At 43.3% G+C, this 25805-nt stretch overlaps 1 protein-coding gene across 1 annotated transcript in view; it reads right to left on the minus strand.

Moving 5' to 3' along the window:
- The window catches only part of LOC137424305 (receptor-type tyrosine-protein phosphatase delta), a 413851-nt gene that overhangs the window by 372049 nt on the left and 15997 nt on the right, over nucleotides 1–25805 (minus strand). The window contains exons 2-4 of the mRNA XM_078772183.1: nucleotides 11868–12095; nucleotides 11407–11552; nucleotides 11110–11251 (exon numbers count right to left, since the gene is read on the minus strand). Coding sequence (XP_078628309.1) covers nucleotides 11110–11251; nucleotides 11407–11552; nucleotides 11868–11988 — 409 coding nt within the window. The 5' untranslated portion in view covers nucleotides 11989–12095. The remainder of the gene's footprint in view (nucleotides 1–11109; nucleotides 11252–11406; nucleotides 11553–11867; nucleotides 12096–25805) is intronic.

The following is a 25805-nucleotide window of genomic DNA, read 5'->3' on the forward strand; positions in this document are numbered from 1 at the left end:
CCACCATTTTATTAACTCGCATAGCTTTGAGTCCTGTTTTGTAGGCCCGTGGTGTCTTGCTCTCCCCCAGTTTTATTTCAAATCAAATTCGATAAATCATTTCATTTTTCACAGTCGCTAACATAGTTTTAGACTCGGTTGAAAAAAAACGGGAAGAAAATCCGATGAAAGTTGCCGTTTATAGAACGAAATGAATTCTCAAAGGCCTGTAACTTCAAGGCCATTGAGTCTCTCACGCCTTTATCTCCAATCTAATCTAACTCACCATATGATTTCATTTTTATCGATGGTTTTACTTTTAGACTCGGTGTCAGCAATAATTGAGAACAATCCACACACGCGGGAAAATGCAGAGATATATTTTTTAAAATCGCGTCATGGTGTATCATACACCGCCCAACATGACACCGCCGGCAATGTGTCGATATATATTAAAAATTCGCTTTTGCTTTTCCGTTATGATATATTACTATTTCGTTTGATGATAGTCGTCACAAAAACGTCAACAATGATGCCGACATATATTTCTTCGTTTTTATTTCATTCAACATATTAGCCGGAAGTAAAATATGTTTCAGGAAATTACCGAGAGATATTTCTTCGTTTTTTTTATTAGTTATGTGCGCATACACTTTAAATAGGTTTATTTGAAATCTTTAATTTTCCACAAACATTCCACACACGCGGGAAAATGCAGAGATATATTTTTTAAAATCGCGTCATGGTGTATCATACACCGCCCAACATGACACCGACGGCAATGTGTCGATATCTATTTTAAATTCGATATATCATTTCATTTTTCACAGTCGCTAACATAGTTTTAGACTCGGTTGAAAAAAAACGAGAAGAAAATCCGATGAAAGTTGCCGTTTATAGAACGAAATGAATTCTCAAATGCCTGTAACTTCAAGGCCATTGAGTCTCTCTCACGCCTTTATCTCCAATCTAACTCACCATATGATTTCATTTTTATCGATGGTTTTAGAGTCGGTGTCAGCAATAATTGAGAACATTCCACACACGCGGGAAAATGCAGATATATTTTTTAAAATCGCGTCATGGTGTATCATACACCGCCTAACATGACACCGACGGCAACGTGTCGATACATATTAAAAATTCGATATATCATTTCATTTTTCACAGTCGCTAACATAGTTTTCGACTCGGTTGAAAAAAAACGGGAAGGAAATCCAATGAAAGTTGCCGTTTATAGAACGAAATGAATTCTCAAACGCCTGTAACTTCAACTTCAAGGCCATTGAGTCTCTCTCACGCCTTTATCTCCAATCTAACTCACCATATGATTTCATTTTTATCGATGGTTTTGGACTCGGTGTCAGCAATAATTGAGAACATTCCACACACGCGGGAAAATGCAGAGATATATTTTTAAAAATCGCGTCATGGTGTATCATACACCGCCCAACATGACACCGACGGCAACGTGTCGATATATATTAAAAATTCGCTTTTGCTTTTCCGTTAAGATATATTACTTTTTCGTTTGATGACAGTCGTCACAAAAACGTCAACAATGATGCCGACATATATTTCTTCGTTTTTATTTAATTCAACATTATTAGCCGGAAGTAAAATATGTTTCAGGAAATTACCGAGAGATATTTCTTCGTTTTTTAAATTAGTTATGTGCGAATACACTTTAAATAGGTTTATTTGAAATCTTTAATTTTCCACAATATAATTTACTTGCCATTTATCATTTGATGATTACGAGACAAATTCCTCTTGAGGATCGTGACAATTCATGCGCTGCGTGGAAACTTCTATTTCCAAAATGAATGAGACGATCGATGAAGAACGCAGACTTGAACAGGATGCAGCAAGAAAGCGAATGAGACGGGCGAACGAGTCCATCGACTGAACTTGGGGATGACTAAGAAGAAGACCTTTGTTGGTTGAAAGCTTGTCGAGAATTAAAAAAAAAAAATCGACCGTCCTGAAGCTACGTCCGCGTCTTATTTAATCTAACGATTATATATATATATATATATATATATATATATATATATATATACACATACATATATATATATATATATATATATTGTTACAGACACGACTTTGATGTTATGGTGGGCCGAGCGGAATGGCCGCCGTGTCCGCACAAGTTACCCGATTATACTCGAACCTTGGCCGAGCCGCGCTACGCTAGATCAATAAAGGAAAAGGACACAACGGCTGGGATTAAAATGACACGACACCAGGGATACGGTTCTCAAGACCTCCGGAGGAGGTTATAATATGGCGGAAGGTTAGATTACAGGAATGAGAGGGACAGCATAGAAAGATAGGCACTTAGACACACTTATCTAAATCCCGACAGACCACAGATAAACAGGACAAAACTGACTCACACGGGGATTGATGGCAAGGAAAGCGGGCAGTCGATGGCTCAAGGTGCACTCTTGGCTCAAGGACAGAATCGACCCGGTCCGGTCCAAAGATGCGGGGAGGTATCGTCGCGCTGGGGGTGGCGTCCTTTGCTCTCCGTAGTTCAGGCGCATCTGACTTCACATCCGTTAAGTCGCTGCGTATCTCCGGCGGGGAGTGACACGCCCTCGGCTTGTTAGCTCCGCCCCAGATGGAATCGGCCCGTTGCTTCTCATTGGGTGCGGGGGGTTACCGGCTCCGCCCTTGACGAGGGGCCGACAGGCAGCCCCTTCGTGGTAACCCCGTCGGCGCACATGGGTAATGGCGGCTAACCGAGCCGGAGTGAGGACGCACACTCCCCGCGCGCGCCGTTGTTGTAGTTGTTGTAGTTGTTGTTGTAGTTGTTGTTTGGGGAAGAAGATGGGAGGAGGTATGGGAAGGTCCTAAACTCACTACTGGTGCCATATAATCACATTCTGGTGCAACGAAGAGTCAGAATTAATGGAAACGAGTCCTTAACTGACATAGACTAAGAATAACTAGCAAGATGTCCGAAAGTTGTCTACGTGAGATGCGGTGGACCTGGGCACGACATTTAATGGGGGAAAAAGGGGAAGGTCGGTTCTACAGAGTGTTATTTACAGGCAATGGGACTAGGGAATGGGGGATTGGGGATAGTTGGGGAGTATTGGGGAAATAGGGGAATATTTACAAGCGGATATGGATAGAGGCCAAATCCCATATCCGCAACATTGCACCCTTCTCTACCCTCGGGGCGTCCCGACCCGATAAATTTTTACCTACTTTAGTGTGGCACTCAGATGTAGTTCCCTCTACTATTAACTCTACCCTGAGTGCGACAGTTTTACAGATGTTCACAACTGAGTAAATATGTCCCCCTGCGACGTTGCACCCTTCTCCTCACAGAAACACACCCACAGGATAACCGAATCGTGGAAAGAATTCTCAAACTAAACATACAGCCGGTAGGGAGCATTATTTACACAAGACTACGCTGATATTTACACTACGATCCAGGACCTGTTTTTGGAGGAACACATGCAGATGTTATGCATAGAGAGAGCACGCATGCCAGCATCGATACACCAACCCACGAGTGCTCTGTGGCCTTACGGCCTTTAATAATGTGCAGAGCACCCCATCCAAGCACCAAAAGCACCACCCCATCACACAGTCAGCACCATCCGGTGCACCAATAAAGTGTCTATAAATCACGGTGTGGTGTCGCAGCCGGCCGATGGTCTGCCGCTGGTCTTGCCTTCGTGTGGTGCACTTGGCCTTCTTACTGCTTTCAAAAATAAAGAAAGGCGCCAACCGCGTCCATTTCTTTATTGTGGCCGTCAGGGGGCCAACTATTAGTGGTTCACCTGTATGGCATAGGTGCCACGTTGACCCATAGGTCCATCCACGGGTGGTGCTTGGCCGCAATAGAACTGCGGTCCATTGTGGGTGGCCACAAACATTGCGGTCCATATGGTGTATCGATCCAGGCAGCAAGCAGCGAAAGTGCAGGCCCACAACTGCGAAGCCAGCACCTCTCTCTCCTCTCTCTCTCTGCCCCAAAGCCAGATCCTCGGAGGTGGGAGACAAAAGAAGCAGACAAGTGAGTAAGGTGGTAAGGGCGCAAAAGTGCATGCAATACAAGGTGATGCACACTGGGGGCACATGGGAACCAGGTGAGACAGGTACGTTCCTACCGTACGCCCCCCCCCCCCACCAGGTAACCTACATGGCCCCTCCCTTACCCCTTACTGTATCCACAAAACACAACACTACCCATAAACATCTACTTTACAAATCAACAAACATCCCTACTGTCTTCCCCGTTCCTCCCATATACCAAATTCGTCTTCTCTCCCTCCTAACCAATCAAATTTGCCATTTTCAACTCTCATCAAAATTTGCCATCTCCAACTCAACATCATAATTTGCTATCACCAATTCATCATCAGTCCCTCCTAGGGAGGGAGAGATGGAATCACCCCAATGTCTCATCCACGTCGTGATGCGTCTCACAAATCCAACAGCAATTCTCCTTTCTGCAACACAAACAAAGAAAACACAGGTGTGGAGTCATCATCATCACAGGCAAGTGGCTGCGTATGGTGCGACAGGTTCATCAATCCTAACTATTTCCTAAATGACTTTAACAACTTTACACTACCCGGGGTCTTTCCCTGCCAAACCATTGGCCCTCTTACACTATGGGTTCTAAAAACCAATTCCCATTGTCCAACCTGTGGTGCTTTTCAATTTGGGGTCTCACTCCCCCGATTCATCTCTCGGTGCCCTCGCACAATTTCTGGGCTGCGACGTGTACCTCTCCCAGCGGGTCTACCCACCTGCACACCTCCACCACTGCAGTTGCCTCCGAGCTTACCTGCTCCTTACCCTAACCTAACTACCTGGGGAAGGCCCTCTGGCTCTCTCCCCACTCGGTGCCCTCTCTGGCACTGGGCTACCCGATCCATACCCGGGATCCTCAGGCACCCACTGACACTAACGGCTCCCAGAGCCCACCTGCGGCCTCACCTGGCCGACATCTAACAGTGGTGGAGTGCCCAACCAACTACACGCACTAACAGGCTACACGCCCAGCCATTTCCACAACACTAATGCACCCATCCACAATACCATTCTGCAACCGCACCACAAATGCCAATATCCAACCACAATTTACCTATACCCTCTACCTAACACTTACACTACCCGCCCCGGGTACTCGTGAAAGGGGTCCACTCTTCCCCAATCCACACCTTCGCACCATGCACACCACTCCGTACCACTTACTCCAACTCTCTCCACACACCTGTACCTGCACACCTGTGCTTTCACACCTGGTGCCACCTGCACCCTTCTCTCCCCAAGCGCATTCGCGCTGATCCACAACACTCATTACTCACACACTGTTCCACACACCTGTCCAGTTGCACACCTGTGCAATCACACCTGTTCAATTCTCACACACACGGCATCATCTCAGCTAACTACTCCCTTCTGAAACTTGCGCTTCCCAGTCGTCCCTTTAAACTATTGCGCTCCCTCGTCATTATCATCCATACTAATCTACCTGCGTCCCCACTACAGGTATCAGTCACTAACTAAACTTAACGTCACCTAATGTCATCTTCGCTAGATCCCTACAATATAACCTAACCCACCCGGGCTAGTTTTCACTGCCATACACCCCATAATCTATTGCTCCTTTGCCCCCACATGGGAAGGATGACAGAGTTGCCATCCCACCACATCGGGCATCTCCCACTACCAATTTGGCACATCAAATTTCAACAAATCAAAAATTTGCCAATCACTGCCCATCATCTGCCAATCATTACTGCCAATCCTTTGCCAATCATCAAATTTTGTTTTTCTCTAAGTTTGGGGCCAAAACACTAACCTCATCACACAGTCTACTCACTACTGCCTCTCGGTGCGCCAATTCCTGTCCAAAGCCCGGCTTTGTAAAGCCGAGCAATGAATGCGGGTTGTTCTGTGCCAGCGGCTGGACGCGTCCGGCATTCGGTGCAGGGAAGGAGGTTTACCCGGGCCGAGATCCCACGCACCATCTCGGCACGGAGCCATCCAATGTCCCGCTCTCGACCTGCCGGCACGTCTCACCAAAAAGTGGTCGCCATGACGACCCTTTCTATCGGGCTGCCAGCTCCGCCTCGTGGAGCACGGACGCGGCCGTTCAAAGCGAGGCCCGGCATGCACCGAGGGCCCGATTCGGCTAAAAGTCGACCTAACCGCTGCTCCGTTTAACGTCGATGCTTCACCTGCATGCTTACACCCCGCAGCCCGTTCCTTGCTCACACATCCAGCCGTCTCCATGCTCCTCGTACCTCTCCTTACACACCTCGGTACCCTCATTCCACTCACAGCCTTGGTCACACACCTGACCACCGAACACCTTGGCACACATTCGTCACCCGCACACCTCACCAACACACCTCTTCGCGCCCCCTCCTCGGTCACCTCCTCTGTGACAATCACAGGTGTGCTCTCATTCGCACACCCAACCACGTGCCTCACTACCAATTCCAGCGTGCATTCCCACTCACGCTCTACCATTCCAGGTGTGCATCCTTTCTCACCTGTCACAACCAACTCACGCTCCGTGTCACTCTTACTACTCTCACCTCCACTCTTGACAACGCACTCACCCTTACTCCCGACAGCGCACTCTTTCCTCATGCACCTGTCCGTCACACACCTTTCTCGCGCACACTCTCCCGTTACACCCTCTGTAACACTCACCACAGGTGTGCATTCTTCCTTGCCTTTGACAGCGCACTCTTTCCCCATGCACCTGTCCGTCACACACCTTTCTCGCGCACACTCCTGCACACACTCTCCCGTCACACCCTCTGTAACACTTACCACACCGCGCTTCCATGTGCTCCCTCGCACACGTGCTACGACCGACTCACTCTCGCCAGCACCCTCACTCCTTGGCACGCACTTTTTCCTCACACACCCCAGAGTCGGACTTTCTCGCACACCTCCTTTTTCGCACACCAGACCTGTCGCACACTTCACCAACGGCCTCTCACGAACACCCGGGTCCATCTCGACCCCCAAGCTTCTTAAATCACCTGGCGCATCATACGCACGACCATATTGGTCACCACTTACACCGGGTCCTCTTCCTCTTCGCTTCTCCTCCATCACCTGCGAATCCCTCATCCGGTTAATGAGCACATCATCACGATCCGAACACAGACTTTGGACCAATTCTTTTACTTCCTCCTTTATCTCTTTCTTATCCTCTCTCCGTCGCTTCTTAATTTCGCTCACCCCTTCTTCCACTTCTTCTAATTTCTGCTTCACCTCCTTCATCTCTTCGTGCGCCCCTTTAAGTTATTCCTCTAACTCCACTTTATTTTTTTATATGTGCTCCCGCACCTCCCGCTCTTTAACCTCCATCACTTCTACCACCTTGTCCATTTTCCTCGTCAGGTCCTCATGTACCGTCTGACACTCTTTTTTTAATTACCCCTACGTCCTTTTTCATCTCCTTCTGTGTCGATTTTAAACCCTCTATTACCGCTGTGTTCTTCTTTACCTGGTCCCCCAACTCCTTTTGTCCCACTGTCAGTTGTTCTACTCCCAGCGTCAACTCCTCTATACCCCCTTGCAATTTTACAGTCCCCTTTCTCACCTCCTTCTCCATGCGCTCCTTACAGTGCCTCACCTCCTCGCGCACTCCTCCGACCTCCTCACTCACTCCTCTTCTGATCTCCTCTCCCATCACTTGCATCTCCTGCCCAGCTGCCACCCTCATCTGCTCCATTTCCTCCCTGTGAGCATCCAGTTTGGTTTCTACCCCCATTCTGACCCCCTCTATCTGCTGCCCCATTTGTTTAACTTCCCTTTCCGCTTGGTCCCTCATGTCCCTCAATTTGCCTTCCATCCTGTTTTCTAACCCCTCTAACCCCTTTTGCATCCCTTCCATTTGATTCTCTTGAGCGGCCATTCTGTTTTCTACCCCCTCTAACCCCTTTTGCATCCCTTCCATTTGATTCTCTTGAGCGGCCATTCTGTTTTCTACCCCCTCTAACCCCATTTGCATCCCTTCCATTTGATTCTCTTGAGCGGCCATTCTGTTTTCTACCCCCATTAACCCCTCCTGTATTTCCCCTAATCTATCGTCTAATTTCCCAAATTTCTTGTCTAATCCCTTAAAATTATTGTCTAATCCCTCACCAGTACCCCTCGCTTCGTCCCTCATTACCCCCATTTGGCCCTCTAATCGCTCACCCATTTGTTCCATAAAGGCCCTCATTTGCAGGAGGAAAAGGTTCGAATCCACCAGGGGCGCTGCCACGGTCGCGGGCGCGGTCGCCGTGACCAGCGATGCGCCATTTTGCGCGCCCGCAACGTCGGGCGCAACGACGCTATTTTGTGCGTCGGCTACCCTCACTGCTTCGCTCTCCTCACGTCCCTCAATTTGGTCCTGGACCGACCCTGCCTCACTCTCCTCTACCGGACCCCAGCCGACTTGGTCTGCCATAGTGCGACTTTCAAAATTCGGGTTTTTATATTTTGTAAAACACAATCAAATTTCGCTGTTATAATTTCGAGCGCGTAAAACGCGCTCCGGATCGAATTCTACTTCCCAACACCAAAATGTTACCCTAATGGTACACTTGGTGTTCCAAAATTTGGGCTAAATGAATTTAGTCCCAGGTCCGAATCCGACACTCCTGACACCAATTGTTACAGACACGACTTTGATGTTATGGTGGGCCGAGCGGAATGGCCGCCGTGTCCGCACAAGTTACCCGATTATACTCGAACCTTGGCCGAGCCGCGCTACGCTAGATCAATGAAGGAAAAGGACACAACGGCTGGGATTAAAATGACACGACACCAGGGATACGGTTCTCAAGACCTCCGGAGGAGGTTATAATATGGCGGAAGGTTAGATTACAGGAATGAGAGGGACAGCATAGAAAGATAGGCACTTAGACACACTTATCTTATTCCCGACAGACCACAGATAAACAGGACAAAACTGACTCACACGGGGATTGATGGCAAGGAAAGCGGGCAGTCGATGGCTCAAGGTGCACTCTTGGCTCAAGGACAGAATCGACCCGGTCCGGTCCAAAGATGCGGGGAGGTATCGTCGCGCTGGGGGTGGCGTCCTTTGCTCTCCGTAGTTCAGGCGCATCTGACTTCACATCCGGTAAGTCGCTGCGTATCTCCGGCGGGGAGTGACACGCCCTCGGCTCGTTAGCTCCGCCCCAGATGGAATCGGCCCGTTGCTTCTCATTGGGTGCGGGGGGTTACCGGCTCCGCCCTTGACGAGGGGCCGACAGGCAGCCCCTTCGTGGTAACCCCGTCGGCGCACATGGGTAATGGCGGCTAACCGAGCCGGAGTGAGGACGCACACTCCCCGCGCGCGCCGTTGTTGTAGTTGTTGTAGTTGTTGTTGTAGTTGTTGTTTGGGGAAGAAGATGGGAGGAGGTATGGGAAGGTCCTAAACTCACTACTGGTGCCATATAATCACATTCTGGTGCAACGAAGAGTCAGAATTAATGGAAACGAGTCCTTAACTGACATAGACTAAGAATAACTAGCAAGATGTCCAAAAGTTGTCTACGTGAGATGCGGTGGACCTGGGCACGACATTTAATGGGGGAAAAAGGGGAAGGTCGGTTCTACAGAGTGTTATTTACAGGCAATGGGACTAGGGAATGGGGGATTGGGGATAGTTGGGGAGTATTGGGGAAATAGGGGAATATTTACAAGCGGATATGGATAGAGGCCAAATCCCATATCCGCAACAATATATATATATACATATATATATATATATACATATACACACACACATAGCCAAGGCTCAGCCCAACAGGATGGTGCAGAGGTAGCACACATATTTTTGAGTTTCGATTCCCAACCGGATCATCGAGGACCATAGGAGTGTCACGAGTTCAGATTGTTGCATCACAAAGTGTGACGTCCTTCGGGTGGACATTAAGCCGAGTATCCCTTCTGCTGGCTTATCGAATGTACGTTAAAGACCCCATGGTGTATCATGAAGAGTGGGTGAATTATCCCCACACCATGTACAACCTCAAAATTCGTGCCCAAATCACCTTCAGTCGAACGTCAGGCCTGGCTGTATGGATCATGAAAGAATTGGGTCAATATCGTTCCCCAGCCTACCCCACAAGATGAAGGGAATAAATGGGGGCTGTTGAAGAGCGAGTAGACACATAAAGGCTGATTTGAGAGTGAAATGGCCAAGGATGAAGGCAATACAAGCAACATTAATTTATATTATTGTTGTTATTGTAATTATTATTATTATTCGGTAATATAAAGCTAATATAGATTGTGCTCAGAAACGAAAAGCAAGAGTTGAAATGGCCCTTCCCATGTCCTTTTTCTCAACATTGCATTGGGTAAGGTGTTTTGTGAACGCTCTAGTTATTATTATGGAGTGATTCAGTAACTGAGAGGGCAAAGCCTTGTTGCATTGCCCTTGTAAGTGTGGGTTCAATTCACATAGCTGCTCAGTTGGGCAGGCAATGACAAACAATCCATGGAGAAGCATTTCATGCTCTAAAAGACTAAAAGTGTTTTGGCACAACCAACACTCCATGGCAACGAGTGGTATGCGCATTTTGGATGGAATTAATTATTTATTCCATTAAATTAATGGTGACAGGCACATGTGTGACGGCTGTAAATATAAACCAAGTGCCCACTCCATTAGAACATGAACCAATCTGGTTTGACCATAGCTTAAGGCAAAATGGCAGTTGTCCACAACTTGGAGTCGTCTTACAGCTGTCAAAGCCAAATTATTTTGAACGTTAAGTGGAAATATTTATACATAAACTATTGTTTGTTTACATCAATCGTTTTAAAGTGATCTTCACCAAATTTCAAGTCTGGCTGGAAGAACATAAACCTCGAGTGAGTACATTACAAAACGGACTCGTGAGACCTGCATCGGAATCTTAGACCCGACCTTCACATCTTTGGTATCATTATAATGAATCTTACAGGAGGCGATTGTAAAGTCAGAGTTGAAGTGCGTTTTAGTTGGCAATTCAAAATCCCATGTGTGATTGCACATTGAAATATGCAAGTCGGGTTAAGTGGTGAGATCATAAGCTGTGTTTATTTTGGTGCAAGTGTTTGTTGCGACGAGTGCAACATGTTAGATACCTCTAAGCACAGTGAGTCGAGCTGAGGCCGAGGCTTCACCCAAGCTGTTTTGAGCACCACAATTAAACCGGCCATCATCACGCGGAGCTCGGAGCGGTTGAATGCGAAGAACCGAACCAGAACCATCAGGAAAAGGAACGATCTAGAAAAAGAGTTGAATAATGGGTACAAATTTAAGGAATAGAGCAAAATGGGTGAAGAAAAAAAATAAAAAGAGGACAACAAATAGAAGGAAGGAGAAGAGTTGGAAATGGAGCATCTCCTTATACAACCCTAACTGTAATTCCAGCTTGTTACCTTGAAGCGCTGCGAGTTAACTTTTTTCCCTCTCTTTGTCCAAGTTACTTGAGGCTGTGGCTCGCCCCTGACACGACATACAAACAAGGCAACACCACCCATAACACCTGTCTGGTCATTTGGCTCCTGGATTATCCTTGGAGTTGCTGCAGGAACAAACAAGATTCAATGTCAGATAAAAACAAAAAACTGAGATCAAGATAAAGGGCGGTTGTAATGTAGTTGAGATCGAAAGGGAAATGGAGATGGGCAAGAGGAAAATTGAGATAACATTGAGAAAGTGAGTAATATAGAGAGAGGAATTATAACCCCTTGGGATATTTGAGGCATGCCTGGGCCTGACTACCAATCTCATCACTAAGGGGAATTGGAGTCAATTAGCACTCTCCCTCTCTCCTCTCTCTACCCCCACCCCACCCCCTCTCACTCTCACTCTCATTGACAACTGGTGTATATCTCACCGTCTCCCTGGGCTGGTTGCAAAGAGAACAAGGTCCACGTCCAAGCAACCGCAGCCAACCAGTTGATAAATGGTGTCATCTTCTTAATTCCATTAATTTCCCCCTCACTTTTTTCACCCATTGACCACTCCCAACCCCCGTGCCCAACTCCTGCACCCAGTCCTTTCTTCCTCACTTCCGCATTAAATCCCAAGGCAAGATGGCTCCGGGATTCTGTTCAGATCAGTCCTGCAAAGAAGGGTTTGTGTGGAGAAAATACACCAATGATTATAATTTAAATGTTGTGCAGCACGGTGAGTATAATAAAGCGACATAAACTTTGAGATCATCCATGTCAATAAGCATTACCAGTAATGTTGAAATCGAATAAGATACACAAACACATGGTAATGCAAAGTGTTTCCGTTTGAAAAAGGGTGAACTGTAGGAGAACATAACTTTCCAATTAAACATATTTGATCTACATTCTTAACGAATGTTTCCTTTGAAACAATAGAAAACGTCAACAATAGAAAACAACAATAACTAACTTTGAAACAATAGACAATGTCAACAATAGAAAACAAAAAATAACTAACTTTAAAACAATAGAAAATGTCAATAGAAAACAATAATAACCAACTTTGAAACAATAGAAAACGACAAATACCAACTTTGAAACAATAGGTAAATGTCAACAATAGAAAACAATAACTAACTTTGAAACAATAGAAAACTTATAATAACTAACTTTGAAAGAATAGAAAACGACAAATACCAACTTTGAAACAATAGATAAATGTCAACAATGGAAAACAATAACTAACTTTGAAACAATAGAAAACAATAATAACTAACTTTGAAACAATAGAAAACGACAAATACGAACTTTGAAACAATAGGTAAATGTCAACAATAGAAAACAATAACTAACTTTGAAACAATAGAAAACTATAATAACTAACTTTGAAACAATAGAAAACGTTAACAATAGAAAACAACAATAACTAACATTGAAACAATAGAAAAAACAATATAAAAATAACAACTTCCAGCTAATTCTGTTGCCGTGCAACTCCGACTCGCACAATGCCTGCTTCATACGAACTTTAAAAAAAATCCATAAATGCTTCAGTTTTTAAATCGCACATGCTTCAAAAATATTGGACACCGAAATCAGAATGTTTTCCTTTTTTGGCATCTTAACCTCTTCAAAACCTATTATTTCCTGCTCTTTAATATACCAGAGTAGGTTGATACACAGGTGGGTAAAAACCTGGTTCATTGTCTTGAAGGTATGGGTTAATGTGCAATGTTGGGCTGCAATTGTCTTATTCACATTTACCGAGTTGGGTCAAAAGAGTAGACTGAAATTGTACATCAAGTGTATGTATTTGGTGTGGGCTTGCACCCACTGTGGCTCAAATAGACTGTTCCTAAGCCTGTAATCTTGGTCTGTCCTTTCCTGGTGGCAGGATCTACCAGTAAAAAAGCATGCTTGCCTCTGAGCTGTGTCGTCAAGTTTCGATACAAATCGCAGTCAAATCCAACCACATTTGTGTTTCTGGTGCTGTGTCAGCAGGGGACGCTGCATTGTTTTTCTGCGGACTATCCTTTGGAGGGGATGAAAACCTCCGCCACCCACCCCCACCCCATTTTTTCCTCGATCCTGTAGACACGAGAATTCTCAAGGGATAATTTGCAAAAGGAGACATTTTGGGAATAAAACCAACCAATCAAGAATTGTTTTTAATTAAAAGTTACATAAATAGTATCCAAAATAGAGTCAGGGGCTTCACAAGATAGCTTAAGAGTTAGTATACTCGCCTCGTCTGTGAGCCTCTCATACGGGTTCGATTCCCTATCCAACTGTAAAAGCTGTCATCCTGGTACGTTTCTGGCAGAATGTCGCATCAACGAGTACCTTACCGTAATTGGGGACGTCAAAGCAACCGTCCCATTTGCTACCATTCGCCTGTGGACGTTAAAGCTGTCACAGTAACTTTAAAAATTCAAAAGAGAAAAGAAAAGGAGGCAGTTGTATGCCAATGGTTTTGCCAAATTTTAAAACTCTACCGTGGTTGAGGGCTGTTGTGGTAGCACCATGTGTTGGAGTAGCAACTTGTTTAGCGGTATAACCGTAGCTATGGAAATGTTTGAGACAGGGTTATGACCGACATCATGTTCTCCAGGGGGGTGTGTAAATAACAATAACAACAATTACAAACATTGCAGATTCAGCCAAATAATTACAGAATGCAGCTAAACGTGCCCTGGCCTGATCTTGTGAATGGGAAATTTTTTCTGGCCTAATATTAACACAACATTGAATAATTCTCGGATAAGCTAACAGTCCTTTGGCCTGATTATGTGAATTACGATGCGCTGTACGATGATTACGATGCGCTGTTCGACAGTACGATGATTTGTGTGACTTTTTGAAACTTGTCACTTACCAACATGCACCTACCCAATGCAGCAATTATTCTAATAATTAATCAATGCAGTCATTTTGTGTTAGTGGCACACATTTTGGACTCTGCATTCCGTTTGCTCATGGATGTTTATTACACAGAATTGTATAAAGCAAATAAACCTGAGAGACCTTTAATGGGCATCTTCCAAAGCCGAGCCACTTCCTTTAGGGGATAGAGAAGTAAAGCAAACTCCCATTACGACGCTCCTTGTGAAGTCCCTCGTGTTGCGAGTGAATGACGTTTTACTACGGTTCTCTTTTAACTTTATATTTTTTGCAATTACACAGTCAAGTGGTCATCGTGTGATCCATCGCAAGACCTGAATAACAGCGAATTTTGTAAAGGCGTGGTATACAGGTGTGCAAGTTGTATCAATGGGACAGAATAATGTTTATAGGATACCTGCGGATATGGCACAAGCACAATGGGCCGAATGTCCTCTTTTTTTTTCAATTCGGTTTTTATTAGAATAAAAGGGAAAAAAAAGAAAAAAATGTACATGACTGTAGTCCAAGGACTAATAATGTCAAGTTTACAATATAAATAATTTCACATAGTAACAAATACATTATACAGACAGAAAAAGAAATCGATTATCTATTTGCATTGGTGAATCAATAAAAACAGAAGAAATTCATTTAAAAGCTTGAAATGTTTCGGTCAATATATAACTGTCAATAATTACATTCAAAATATCTCCAATTTTGTATTAAATTGCCTACACTGACTTAAAAATAGTATAACATATAACATTACAAAAATTAAATTTTCAATCAATTAATCAAAGTATTTCAAATTACGCGTCTTATTTCATTTGAATGAAATGAATGAATGATCGTTTTAAAGGCCATTTTCCCCGCTAGAGCGGGGGTTGGCCTTGCGGGCCCCATGACAATCATGGTTCCCTGTTTGAGGCAATGTTTTTATGGCCGGATGCCCTTCCTGACGCCAACCCTTGGTCGCCTCTTACGATGCGCAGGGATACGGTGTACCTATTCTAAATCGGGGTACACACCGTGATCATTCATCCCAGCAAGCTGGTACTCAATTTGCCGACCTCGGAAGGATGACAGGCTGAGTCAACCCCCCTGGTGTTAATTCAGCGATCGACCGGGATTCGATACCCAGGATCCTCGGATCCCAGGCCGGCACCATAACCGCTAAGTCAACACCAGGCTAAATTTCATTTATGCAGGAAAACTGTATTTCGTTTGTGTCAAATAGCACATGCTGTTAATAAATATTAAAATCTTTCGAGATTATTACAGAAATTCGGAAATCAACAAAACAAAACAAAATAAATAAATTTAAAAAGTTAAAATACATTATGTATTTTAATGCTACCCAAATTATGCATTTTATTTCAATAACACAGGATAAATACATTTACTTTGTATTAAATTCCGCATGCTAGTAATAAAAGTTGAAATCTTTCGAAATTATTGAAGAAATGCTTGTATGGAAGAATCTCTTATCATAACAGTTCGCCCCATGAGCTTTATCATGTCTGGTTAATTAAATTACACGGTCAATTGAAGCATATTTTGCAATATATATTTTTAAGTACCCAAAACCTTGTTCATTTTAAATGCACCTAAATATTGGCAGAAAATAAATGTGTGGAAAGGGATTAGATATTGAACTTTTTTGGTTTCAAATCAAAGTGGTAATGAGTTGTGATGGTCATTCACATATCTGACAAAGCTGTGCTCACCAAAAGAAAAAAAAGCCCCACGGTCTGTAGATTTAAATATCGGCTTTGCCCACGCTCACCAGGTTGTTGGATTAACAGGCAAAGCCTCTTGGATGAGCACATCCTGCACCTGAGGTTTGAATCCATTCTCGAGGGATAAGGCTCACAGTCTATTCCTGGAAAGTGAGGAAGCCACAGCAACGCCAGGATATTCATTTCACTTATGTAATATTCACCTTACAGTGTCATTATCCTGTTGTTTTCCGTTGGTTATGGCATCCAGGCCGAAGTCACGAGGATCCCGATTTGTAATCCCAGCGGAACGTTTTGTCCACAGCCACAATATTAGGACTTGATTAATGGTGATGTCGACTTGTTATTGGAGCACTATGATTTGGTTTACATGTTGCCTTTATAGTTGTCTGCTTTAAACAATAACAAATATAGTAACGGGAATATTCATAGTAATCATACTAGGTATAATTAAAAGAAGCATCAGCGTGTTTTGTCTGATTTGTATGCACTCCTGAACCGCTTTACATAACGAGTCAAAAGCTGATGGTTGTAATGGGAGAGTCGGAGGGGAAGAGGTTCATGGGAAGGTTTTAGGTGGTAAAATTATTTCATAGTCCCTGGGGTTTAGGGTGGGAGGAGGACCCCAATGGGGGACTTTCAAAATGACGGAATCCACCCCAGAATGCCCAGTGGTCATGTGCTGAAACCCCTAGAAATAGCGATCTTCAGGGCATGTGGACTGCTATCCTGTATGCACGACTTGGTTCGTTACCTAAAAGGTCTCACCAAGGTTCTTTCAAAAGCCGAAAACACTTGGCAAAGTACCTGAGAGAAATCTGGGTTGTGTAGAGTCTGAGTCTGATCTGAGTCTGAAGTTTGAAATCTGAGTTGGAGGGAGAGAGTATCTGGTTTGGGTGGTTCTGAATAACAATGGACAAGTCATACCGAGCTCGGGCTTGTGAATGCAAAGGGTAAATTCAAAATAAACTTTGGAGATTAATTTACTATTTATCAGATTGAGGGGGTGGGGAGGAATTGTGAGGGCTTGTGAATGCACAGCGTAAGTTCAAAATCAACTTTGGAGATTAATTTACTATTTATCACATTGAGGGGGTGGGGAGGAATTGTGAGGGCTTGTGAATGCACAGCGTAAGTTCAAAATAAACTTTGGAGATTAATTTACTATTTATCAGATTGAGGGGTGGGGAGGAATTGTGAGGGCTTGTGAATGCAAAGGGTAAATTCAAAATAAACTTTGGAGATTGATTTACTATTTATCAGATTGAGGGGGTGGGGAGGAATTGTGAGGGCTTGTGAATGCACAGCGTAAGTTCAAAATCAACTTTGGAGATTAATTTACTATTTGTCAGATTGAGGGGTGGGGAGGAATTATGAGGGCTTGTGAATGCACAGCGTAAGTTCAAAATAAACTTTGGAGATTAATTTACTATTTATCAGATTGAGGGGTGGGGAGGAATTATGAGGGCTTTGTTAATGCACAGGGTAAGTTCAAAATCAACTTTGGAAATTAATTTACTATTTGTCAGATTGAGGGGTGGGGAGGAATTATGAGGGCTTGTGAATGCACAGCGTAAGTTCAAAATAAACTTTGGAGATTAATTTACTATTTATCAGATTGAGGGGTGGGGAGGAATTGTGAGGGCTTGTGAATGCACAGGGTAAGTTCAAAATCAACTTTGGAGATTAATTTACTATTTGTCAGATTGAGGGGGTGGGGAGGAATTGTGAGGGCTTGTGAATGCACAGGGTAAGTTCAAAATCAACTTTGGAGATTAATTTACTATTTATCAGATTGAGGGGTGGGGAGGAATTGTGAGGGCTTGTGAATGCACAGCGTAAGTTCAAAATAAACTTTGGAGATTAATTTACTATTTGTCAGATTGAGGGGGTGGGGAGGAATTGTGAGGGCTTGTGAATGCACAGGGTAAGTTCAAAATCAACTTTGGAGATTAATTTACTATTTGTCAGATTGAGGGGGTGGGGAGGAATTGTGAGGGCTTGTGAATGCACAGGGTAAGTTCAAAATCAACTTTGGAGATTAATTTACTATTTATCACATTGAGGGGTGGGGAGGAATTGTGAGGGCTTGTGAATGCACAGGGTAAGTTCAAAATCAACTTTGGAGATTAATTTACTATTTATCACATTGAGGGGTGGGGAGGAATTGTGAGGGCTTGTGAATGCACAGCATAAGTTCAAAATCAACTTTGGAGATTCATTTACTATTTATCAGATTGAGGAGGTGGGGAGGAATTGTGAGGGCTTTGTTAATGCAAAGGGTAAGTTCAAAATCAATTTTGGAAATTAATTTACGATTTATCACATTGAGGGGTGGGGAGGATTTGTGAGGGCTTGTGAATGCACAGCGTAAGTTCAAAATCACCTTTGGTGATTAATTTACTATTTATCAGATTGAGGGGGTGGGGAGAAATTGTGAGGACTTGTGAATGCACAGCGTAAGTTCAAAATCAACTTTGGAGATTAATTTACTATTTATCAGATTGAGGGGTGGGGAGGAATTGTGAGGGCTTGTAAATGCACAGCGTAAGTTCAAAATCAACTTTGGAGATTAATTTACTATTTATCAGATTGAGGGGTGGGGAGGAATTGTGAGGGCTTGTGAATGCACAGCGTAAGTTCAAAATAAACTTTGGAGATTAATTTACTATTTGTCAGATTGAGGGGGTGGGGAGGAATTGTGAGGGCTTGTGAATGCACAGCATAAGTTCAAAATAAACGTTGGAAATTAATTTACTATTTATCACATTGAGGGGTGGGGAGGAATTGTGAGGTCTTGTGAATGCACAGGGTAAGTTCAAAATCAACTTTGGAGATTAATTTACTATTTGTCAGATTGAGGGGTGGGGAGGAATTATGAGGGCCTGTGAATGCACAGGGTAAGTTCAAAATCAACTTTGGAGATTAATTTACTATTTATCACATTGAGGGGTGGGGAGGAATTGTGAGGTCTTGTGAATGCACAGGGTAAGTTCAAAATCAACTTTGGAGATTAATTTACTATTTGTCAGATTGAGGGGTGGGGAGGAATTTTGAGGGCCTGTGAATGCACAGGGTAAGTTCAAAATAAACTTTGGAAATGAATATACTATTTATCACATTTAGGGGTGGGGAGGAATTGTGAGGGCCTGTGAATGCACAGGGTAAGTTCAAAATCAACTTTGGAGATTAATTTACTATTTGTCAGATTGAGGAGGTGGGGAGGAATTGTGAGGGCTTGTGAATGCACAGCATAAGTTCAAAATCAACTTTGGAGATTAATTTACTATTTGTCAGATTGAGGGGGTGGGGAGGAATTGTGAGGGCTTGTGAATGCACAGGGTAAGATCAAAATAAACTTTGGAGATTCATTTACTATTTATCAGATTGAGGAGGTGGGGAGGAATTGTGAGGGCTTTGTTAATGCAAAGGGTAAGTTCAAAATCAACTTTGGAAATTAATTTACTATTTATCACATTGAGGGGTGGGGAGGAATTGTGAGGGCTTGTGAATGCACAGGGTAAGATCAAAATAAACTTTGGAGATTCATTTACTATTTATCAGATTGAGGAGGTGGGGAGGAATTGTGAGGGCTTTGTTAATGCAAAGGGTAAGTTCAAAATCAACTTTGGAAATTAATTTACTATTTATCACATTGAGGGGTGGGGAGGAATTGTGAGGGCCTGTGAATGCACAGGGTAAGTTCAAAATCAACTTTGGAGATTAATTTACTATTTGTCAGATTGAGGGGTGGGGAGGAATTATGAGGGCCTGTGAATGCACAGGGTAAGTTCAAAATCAACTTTGGAAATGAATATACTATTTATCACATTGAGGGGTGGGGAGGAATTGTGAGGGCTTGTGAATGCACAGCATAAGTTCAAAATCAACTTTGGAGATTAATTTACTATTTGTCAGATTGAGGGGGTGGGGAGGAATTGTGAGGGCTTGTAAATGCACAGGGTAAGATCAAAATAAACTTTGGAGATTCATTTACTATTTATCAGATTGAGGAGGTGGGGAGGAATTGTGAGGGCTTTGTTAATGCAAAGGGTAAGTTCAAAATCAATTTTGGAAATTAATTTACGATTTATCACATTGAGGGGTGGGGAGGATTTGTGAGGGCTTGTGAATGCACAGCGTAAGTTCAAAATCACCTTTGGTGATTAATTTACTATTTATCAGATTGAGGGGGTGGGGAGAAATTGTGAGGACTTGTGAATGCACAGCGTAAGTTCAAAATCAACTTTGGAGATTAATTTACTATTTATCAGATTGAGGGGTGGGGAGGAATTGTGAGGGCTTGTGAATGCACAGCGTAAGTTCAAAATCAACTTTGGAGATTAATTTACTATTTATCAGATTGAGGGGTGGGGAGGAATTGTGAGGGCTTGTGAATGCACAGCGTAAGTTCAAAATAAACTTTGGAGATTAATTTACTATTTGTCAGATTGAGGGGGTGGGGAGGAATTGTGAGGGCTTGTGAATGCACAGCGTAAGTTCAAAATAAACGTTGGAAATTAATTTACTATTTATCACATTGAGGGGTGGGGAGGAATTGTGAGGGCTTGTGAATGCACAGGGTAAGTTCAAAATCAACTTTGGAGATTAATTTACTATTTGTCAGATTGAGGGGTGGGGAGGAATTATGAGGGCCTGTGAATGCACAGGGTAAGTTCAAAATCAACTTTGGAAATTAATTTACTATTTATCACATTGAGGGGTGGGGAGGAATTTTGAGGGCCTGTGAATGCACAGGGTAAGTTCAAAATAAACTTTGGAAATGAATATACTATTTATCACATTTAGGGGTGGGGAGGAATTGTGAGGGCCTGTGAATGCACAGGGTAAGTTCAAAATCAACTTTGGAGATTAATTTACTATTTGTCAGATTGAGGAGGTGGGGAGGAATTGTGAGGGCTTGTGAATGCACAGCATAAGTTCAAAATCAACTTTGGAGATTAATTTACTATTTGTCAGATTGAGGGGGTGGGGAGGAATTGTGAGGGCTTGTGAATGCACAGGGTAAGATCAAAATAAACTTTGGAGATTCATTTACTATTTATCAGATTGAGGAGGTGGGGAGGAATTGTGAGGGCTTTGTTAATGCAAAGGGTAAGTTCAAAATCAACTTTGGAAATTAATTTACTATTTATCACATTGAGGGGTGGGGAGGAATTGTGAGGGCTTGTGAATGCACAGGGTAAGATCAAAATAAACTTTGGAGATTCATTTACTATTTATCAGATTGAGGAGGTGGGGAGGAATTGTGAGGGCTTTGTTAATGCAAAGGGTAAGTTCAAAATCAACTTTGGAAATTAATTTACTATTTATCACATTGAGGGGTGGGGAGGAATTGTGAGGGCCTGTGAATGCACAGGGTAAGTTCAAAATCAACTTTGGAGATTAATTTACTATTTGTCAGATTGAGGGGTGGGGAGGAATTATGAGGGCCTGTGAATGCACAGGGTAAGTTCAAAATCAACTTTGGAAATGAATATACTATTTATCACATTGAGGGGTGGGGAGGAATTGTGAGGGCTTGTGAATGCACAGCATAAGTTCAAAATCAACTTTGGAGATTAATTTACTATTTGTCAGATTGAGGGGGTGGGGAGGAATTGTGAGGGCTTGTGAATGCACAGGGTAAGATCAAAATAAACTTTGGAGATTCATTTACTATTTATCAGATTGAGGAGGTGGGGAGGAATTGTGAGGGCTTTGTTAATGCAAAGGGTAAGTTCAAAATCAATTTTGGAAATTAATTTACGATTTATCACATTGAGGGGTGGGGAGGATTTGTGAGGGCTTGTGAATGCACAGCGTAAGTTCAAAATCACCTTTGGTGATTAATTTACTATTTATCAGATTGAGGGGGTGGGGAGAAATTGTGAGGACTTGTGAATGCACAGCGTAAGTTCAAAATCAACTTTGGAGATTAATTTACTATTTATCAGATTGAGGGGTGGGGAGGAATTGTGAGGGCTTGTGAATGCACAGCGTAAGTTCAAAATCAACTTTGGAGATTAATTTACTATTTATCAGATTGAGGGGTGGGGAGGAATTGTGAGGGCTTGTGAATGCACAGCGTAAGTTCAAAATAAACTTTGGAGATTAATTTACTATTTGTCAGATTGAGGGGGTGGGGAGGAATTGTGAGGGCTTGTGAATGCACAGCGTAAGTTCAAAATAAACGTTGGAAATTAATTTACTATTTATCACATTGAGGGGTGGGGAGGAATTGTGAGGGCTTGTGAATGCACAGGGTAAGTTCAAAATCAACTTTGGAGATTAATTTACTATTTGTCAGATTGAGGGGTGGGGAGGAATTATGAGGGCCTGTGAATGCACAGGGTAAGTTCAAAATCAACTTTGGAAATTAATTTACTATTTATCACATTGAGGGGTGGGGAGGAATTTTGAGGGCCTGTGAATGCACAGGGTAAGTTCAAAATAAACTTTGGAAATGAATATACTATTTATCACATTTAGGGGTGGGGAGGAATTGTGAGGGCCTGTGAATGCACAGGGTAAGTTCAAAATCAACTTTGGAGATTAATTTACTATTTGTCAGATTGAGGAGGTGGGGAGGAATTGTGAGGGCTTGTGAATGCACAGCATAAGTTCAAAATCAACTTTGGAGATTAATTTACTATTTGTCAGATTGAGGGGGTGGGGAGGAATTGTGAGGGCTTGTGAATGCACAGGGTAAGATCAAAATAAACTTTGGAGATTCATTTACTATTTATCAGATTGAGGAGGTGGGGAGGAATTGTGAGGGCTTTGTTAATGCAAAGGGTAAGTTCAAAATCAACTTTGGAAATTAATTTACTATTTATCACATTGAGGGGTGGGGAGGAATTGTGAGGGCTTGTGAATGCACAGGGTAAGATCAAAATAAACTTTGGAGATTCATTTACTATTAATCAGATTGAGGAGGTGGGGAGGAATTGTGAGGGCTTTGTTAATGCAAAGGGTAAGTTCAAAATCAATTTCGGAAATTAATTTACTATTTATCACATTGAGGGGTGGGGAGGAATTGTGAGGGCTGTTATAAATACCATGTTTGGTTGGTCATGGCACCACAAGAGAAATTGTATTAGATTTTGCATTGATTGATAAAAGAAGCATGTGCGTCTACATCTGTATGTGTGTCTGTCCCGCTCGCTTGTATCAATCGGCAATTGTAGGAACTCGACACCTCACATCCACGGATATTTCTCGTATTTCCTGTATTTCTGTGAGTCCGGTTTGCATTCAGGAATAACGATTATGGTTGAGCATTCTGAAACTGCCACTCTTATGCTAAAAAATTATATTGAAAAGAGTATTTGAATTAGAGACTTAACACGAGTAATGGCGGATTAAAGTGCCCCATTCGCATGCGCGAAAGGCCTCGTTAGCATTCTTACACCATTTTGAAAGTCCCATATTCTCTATGTAAATGTGCATCATATAGCGCCATTACCGGTGGGGGTCCGTAGGTAACCACACATGTAACCACATTACAAGTCATCCTGCCGGAATTCTGGAGGAACTTAACCCATCCTATAGGATGGGTTCTTGGCTAGTTCTAGACCCATTATGCTCGTTGATCGATTGCAAAAGATGAGATCTGGCTAATGAATTTTCAGTTATTCACTAAAACATAGCAAGGAGTTCTTCATTGATCAATCTGGCCCAAGTCCATCGCCAATGCCACAATTGTGCAACTCAGCGAAGATTGACCCAGATAGCCACAAGAAGGATAAGAGCGGCTGCGGAGCCTTCAAATGATACGATGAGATAACATTACCCATTAGGATCAGCAGTGATGCACAATTGGCCACAATTATCAGACTGAAAATTGTTATTATTCCTTACTATGGACTCGATATTGACACCTCGTCCACTTTTGGGAGCAAAGCACTTGATAAATTTGGAAATGCATCTGCACCAGGGGTGGCTTTTGCCATGCTGTGCTCGAGTGGGAATTTGGACTTTCAGGTAAACAAACACCACCTTTGTGGAAGCTCGAGGGATTCCTTGTTTGAAATGGCTCTTCCAGACTCTGATCGGGGAGGGTCAATTTAAATTGCAGTCTTTTGTTCAAATACTCCAGAAAAAGAAAAGCTAAATACTGACTACCATAAAGTGGGGTGACTTGGAATGCCAGGGTGACTTTAAATACTTTGTTACAAGGTTAATTTGGATATATTTTTTTTCTGCAGAAATGTGTTGTGGAGCTCTGTTTGTTTGTTTGTTTGTTTTTAACTCCTAAACAATTCAAAGCGACCTCCCACCCCCCACCCCCTCCAATTATGGTAAGACTTCGAATATCATCACTTGGTAGGTGTTCAAACCTGGTGAATGGGTCGGTGTTCACTCCTGCCCCAAGCACGTGACTTTGAATGCCTGAATATCAAAAATCGAATTAACCATCAACCCCAAATCTGATGATTACCAAATTTGGGTGTTGGAAATGTCATATCCTGCAGGGGATTTAAAGCCAGTAATACCACACATTTAATAATAATAATAATAATGCATTTATTTTATATAGCGCTTTTCAGGAAGCCCAAAGACGCTTTGACAGAGTGCAAAACATAATGCATAGCAAAACATAAAGACAATTGCAAAAAAAGAAGAATCAATAGGGAAATATTCAAAGCACAAAGGAGGGAGAAGGAGAGGAGATAGTCAGGGGTTAGATGCTGTGGGTTAAATGTTGAATGCAGTGTTGAACAGGTGGGTCTTGAGTGATGTTTTGAATGTGGTGAGTGAGGAGGAGTCTCTGATGGTGTGAGGTAGCGAGTTCCAGAGGGTGGGAGCAGCGATGGAGAAGGCCCTGTCCCCCCAGGATCTAAATTTGGTCTGGATGGGGGGGGGGGGGGGGGGTCAGGAGGTTGGTACCAGCAGAGCGGAGGTTGTGGGTGGGAGTGTGTCTGGAGAGGAGGTCAGCCAGGTAGGATGGGGCCAGGCTATGGAGGGCTTTGTAGGTCAAGAGGAGGATTTTGTACTGGATTCTCTGGGAGATGGGGAGCCAGTGAAGCTTGTAAAGGACGGGGGTGATGTGGTCACGGGTCCGGGAATGGGTGAGTAGACGGGCAGCGGAGTTCTGAATGTATTGGAGTTTATTGGTGATTGTTGAGGGTGAACCATAAAGGAGGCTATTGCAGTAGTCCAGACGGGAAGTGATGAAGGCGTGGATGAGGGTTTCTGCAGCCACGGAGGAGAGGGATGGACGGAGACGGGCGATGTTTTTCAGGTGAAAGAAGGCTGTCTTTGTGATCTGTTTAGTGTATTTGTCGAAGGAGAGGGTTTGGTCAAAGATGATGCCAAGATTCCGGATGTGAGGGGACGTGGATACTGGGAAACCGTCGATATTGAGGGCAAAGTTATGGGTGGACTTGGTCAGCGTTTTTGGGCCAATGATGATTATTTCAGATTTATCACAGTTAAGTTTGAGGAAGTTGATTTGAAGCCAGGATTTTATTTCAGTGATGCAGTTTGTCAGGATAGAGTGGGTGGCGGTGGAGATGGACTTGGTGGAGATGAAAAGCTGGATGTCATCGGCGAAGCAGTGGAATTGGAGACCATGACGGCGGATTAAGTGACCGAGGGGGGACAGGTAAAGGATGAAGAGGAGGGGGCCAAGAACTGAACCTTGGGGGACACCTTGGGGGAGGGGAGCAGTGGGGGATTTGCAGTTATTGATGGAGATGAACTGACGTCTGTCAGAGAGGTATGATTTAATCCAAGAGAGGGCAGTGCCGG

The sequence above is a fragment of the Myxine glutinosa genome, chromosome 1 (assembly GCF_964187855.1).
Source record: "Myxine glutinosa chromosome 1, kmMyxGlut1.1, whole genome shotgun sequence".
NCBI lineage: Eukaryota > Metazoa > Chordata > Myxini > Myxiniformes > Myxinidae > Myxine > Myxine glutinosa.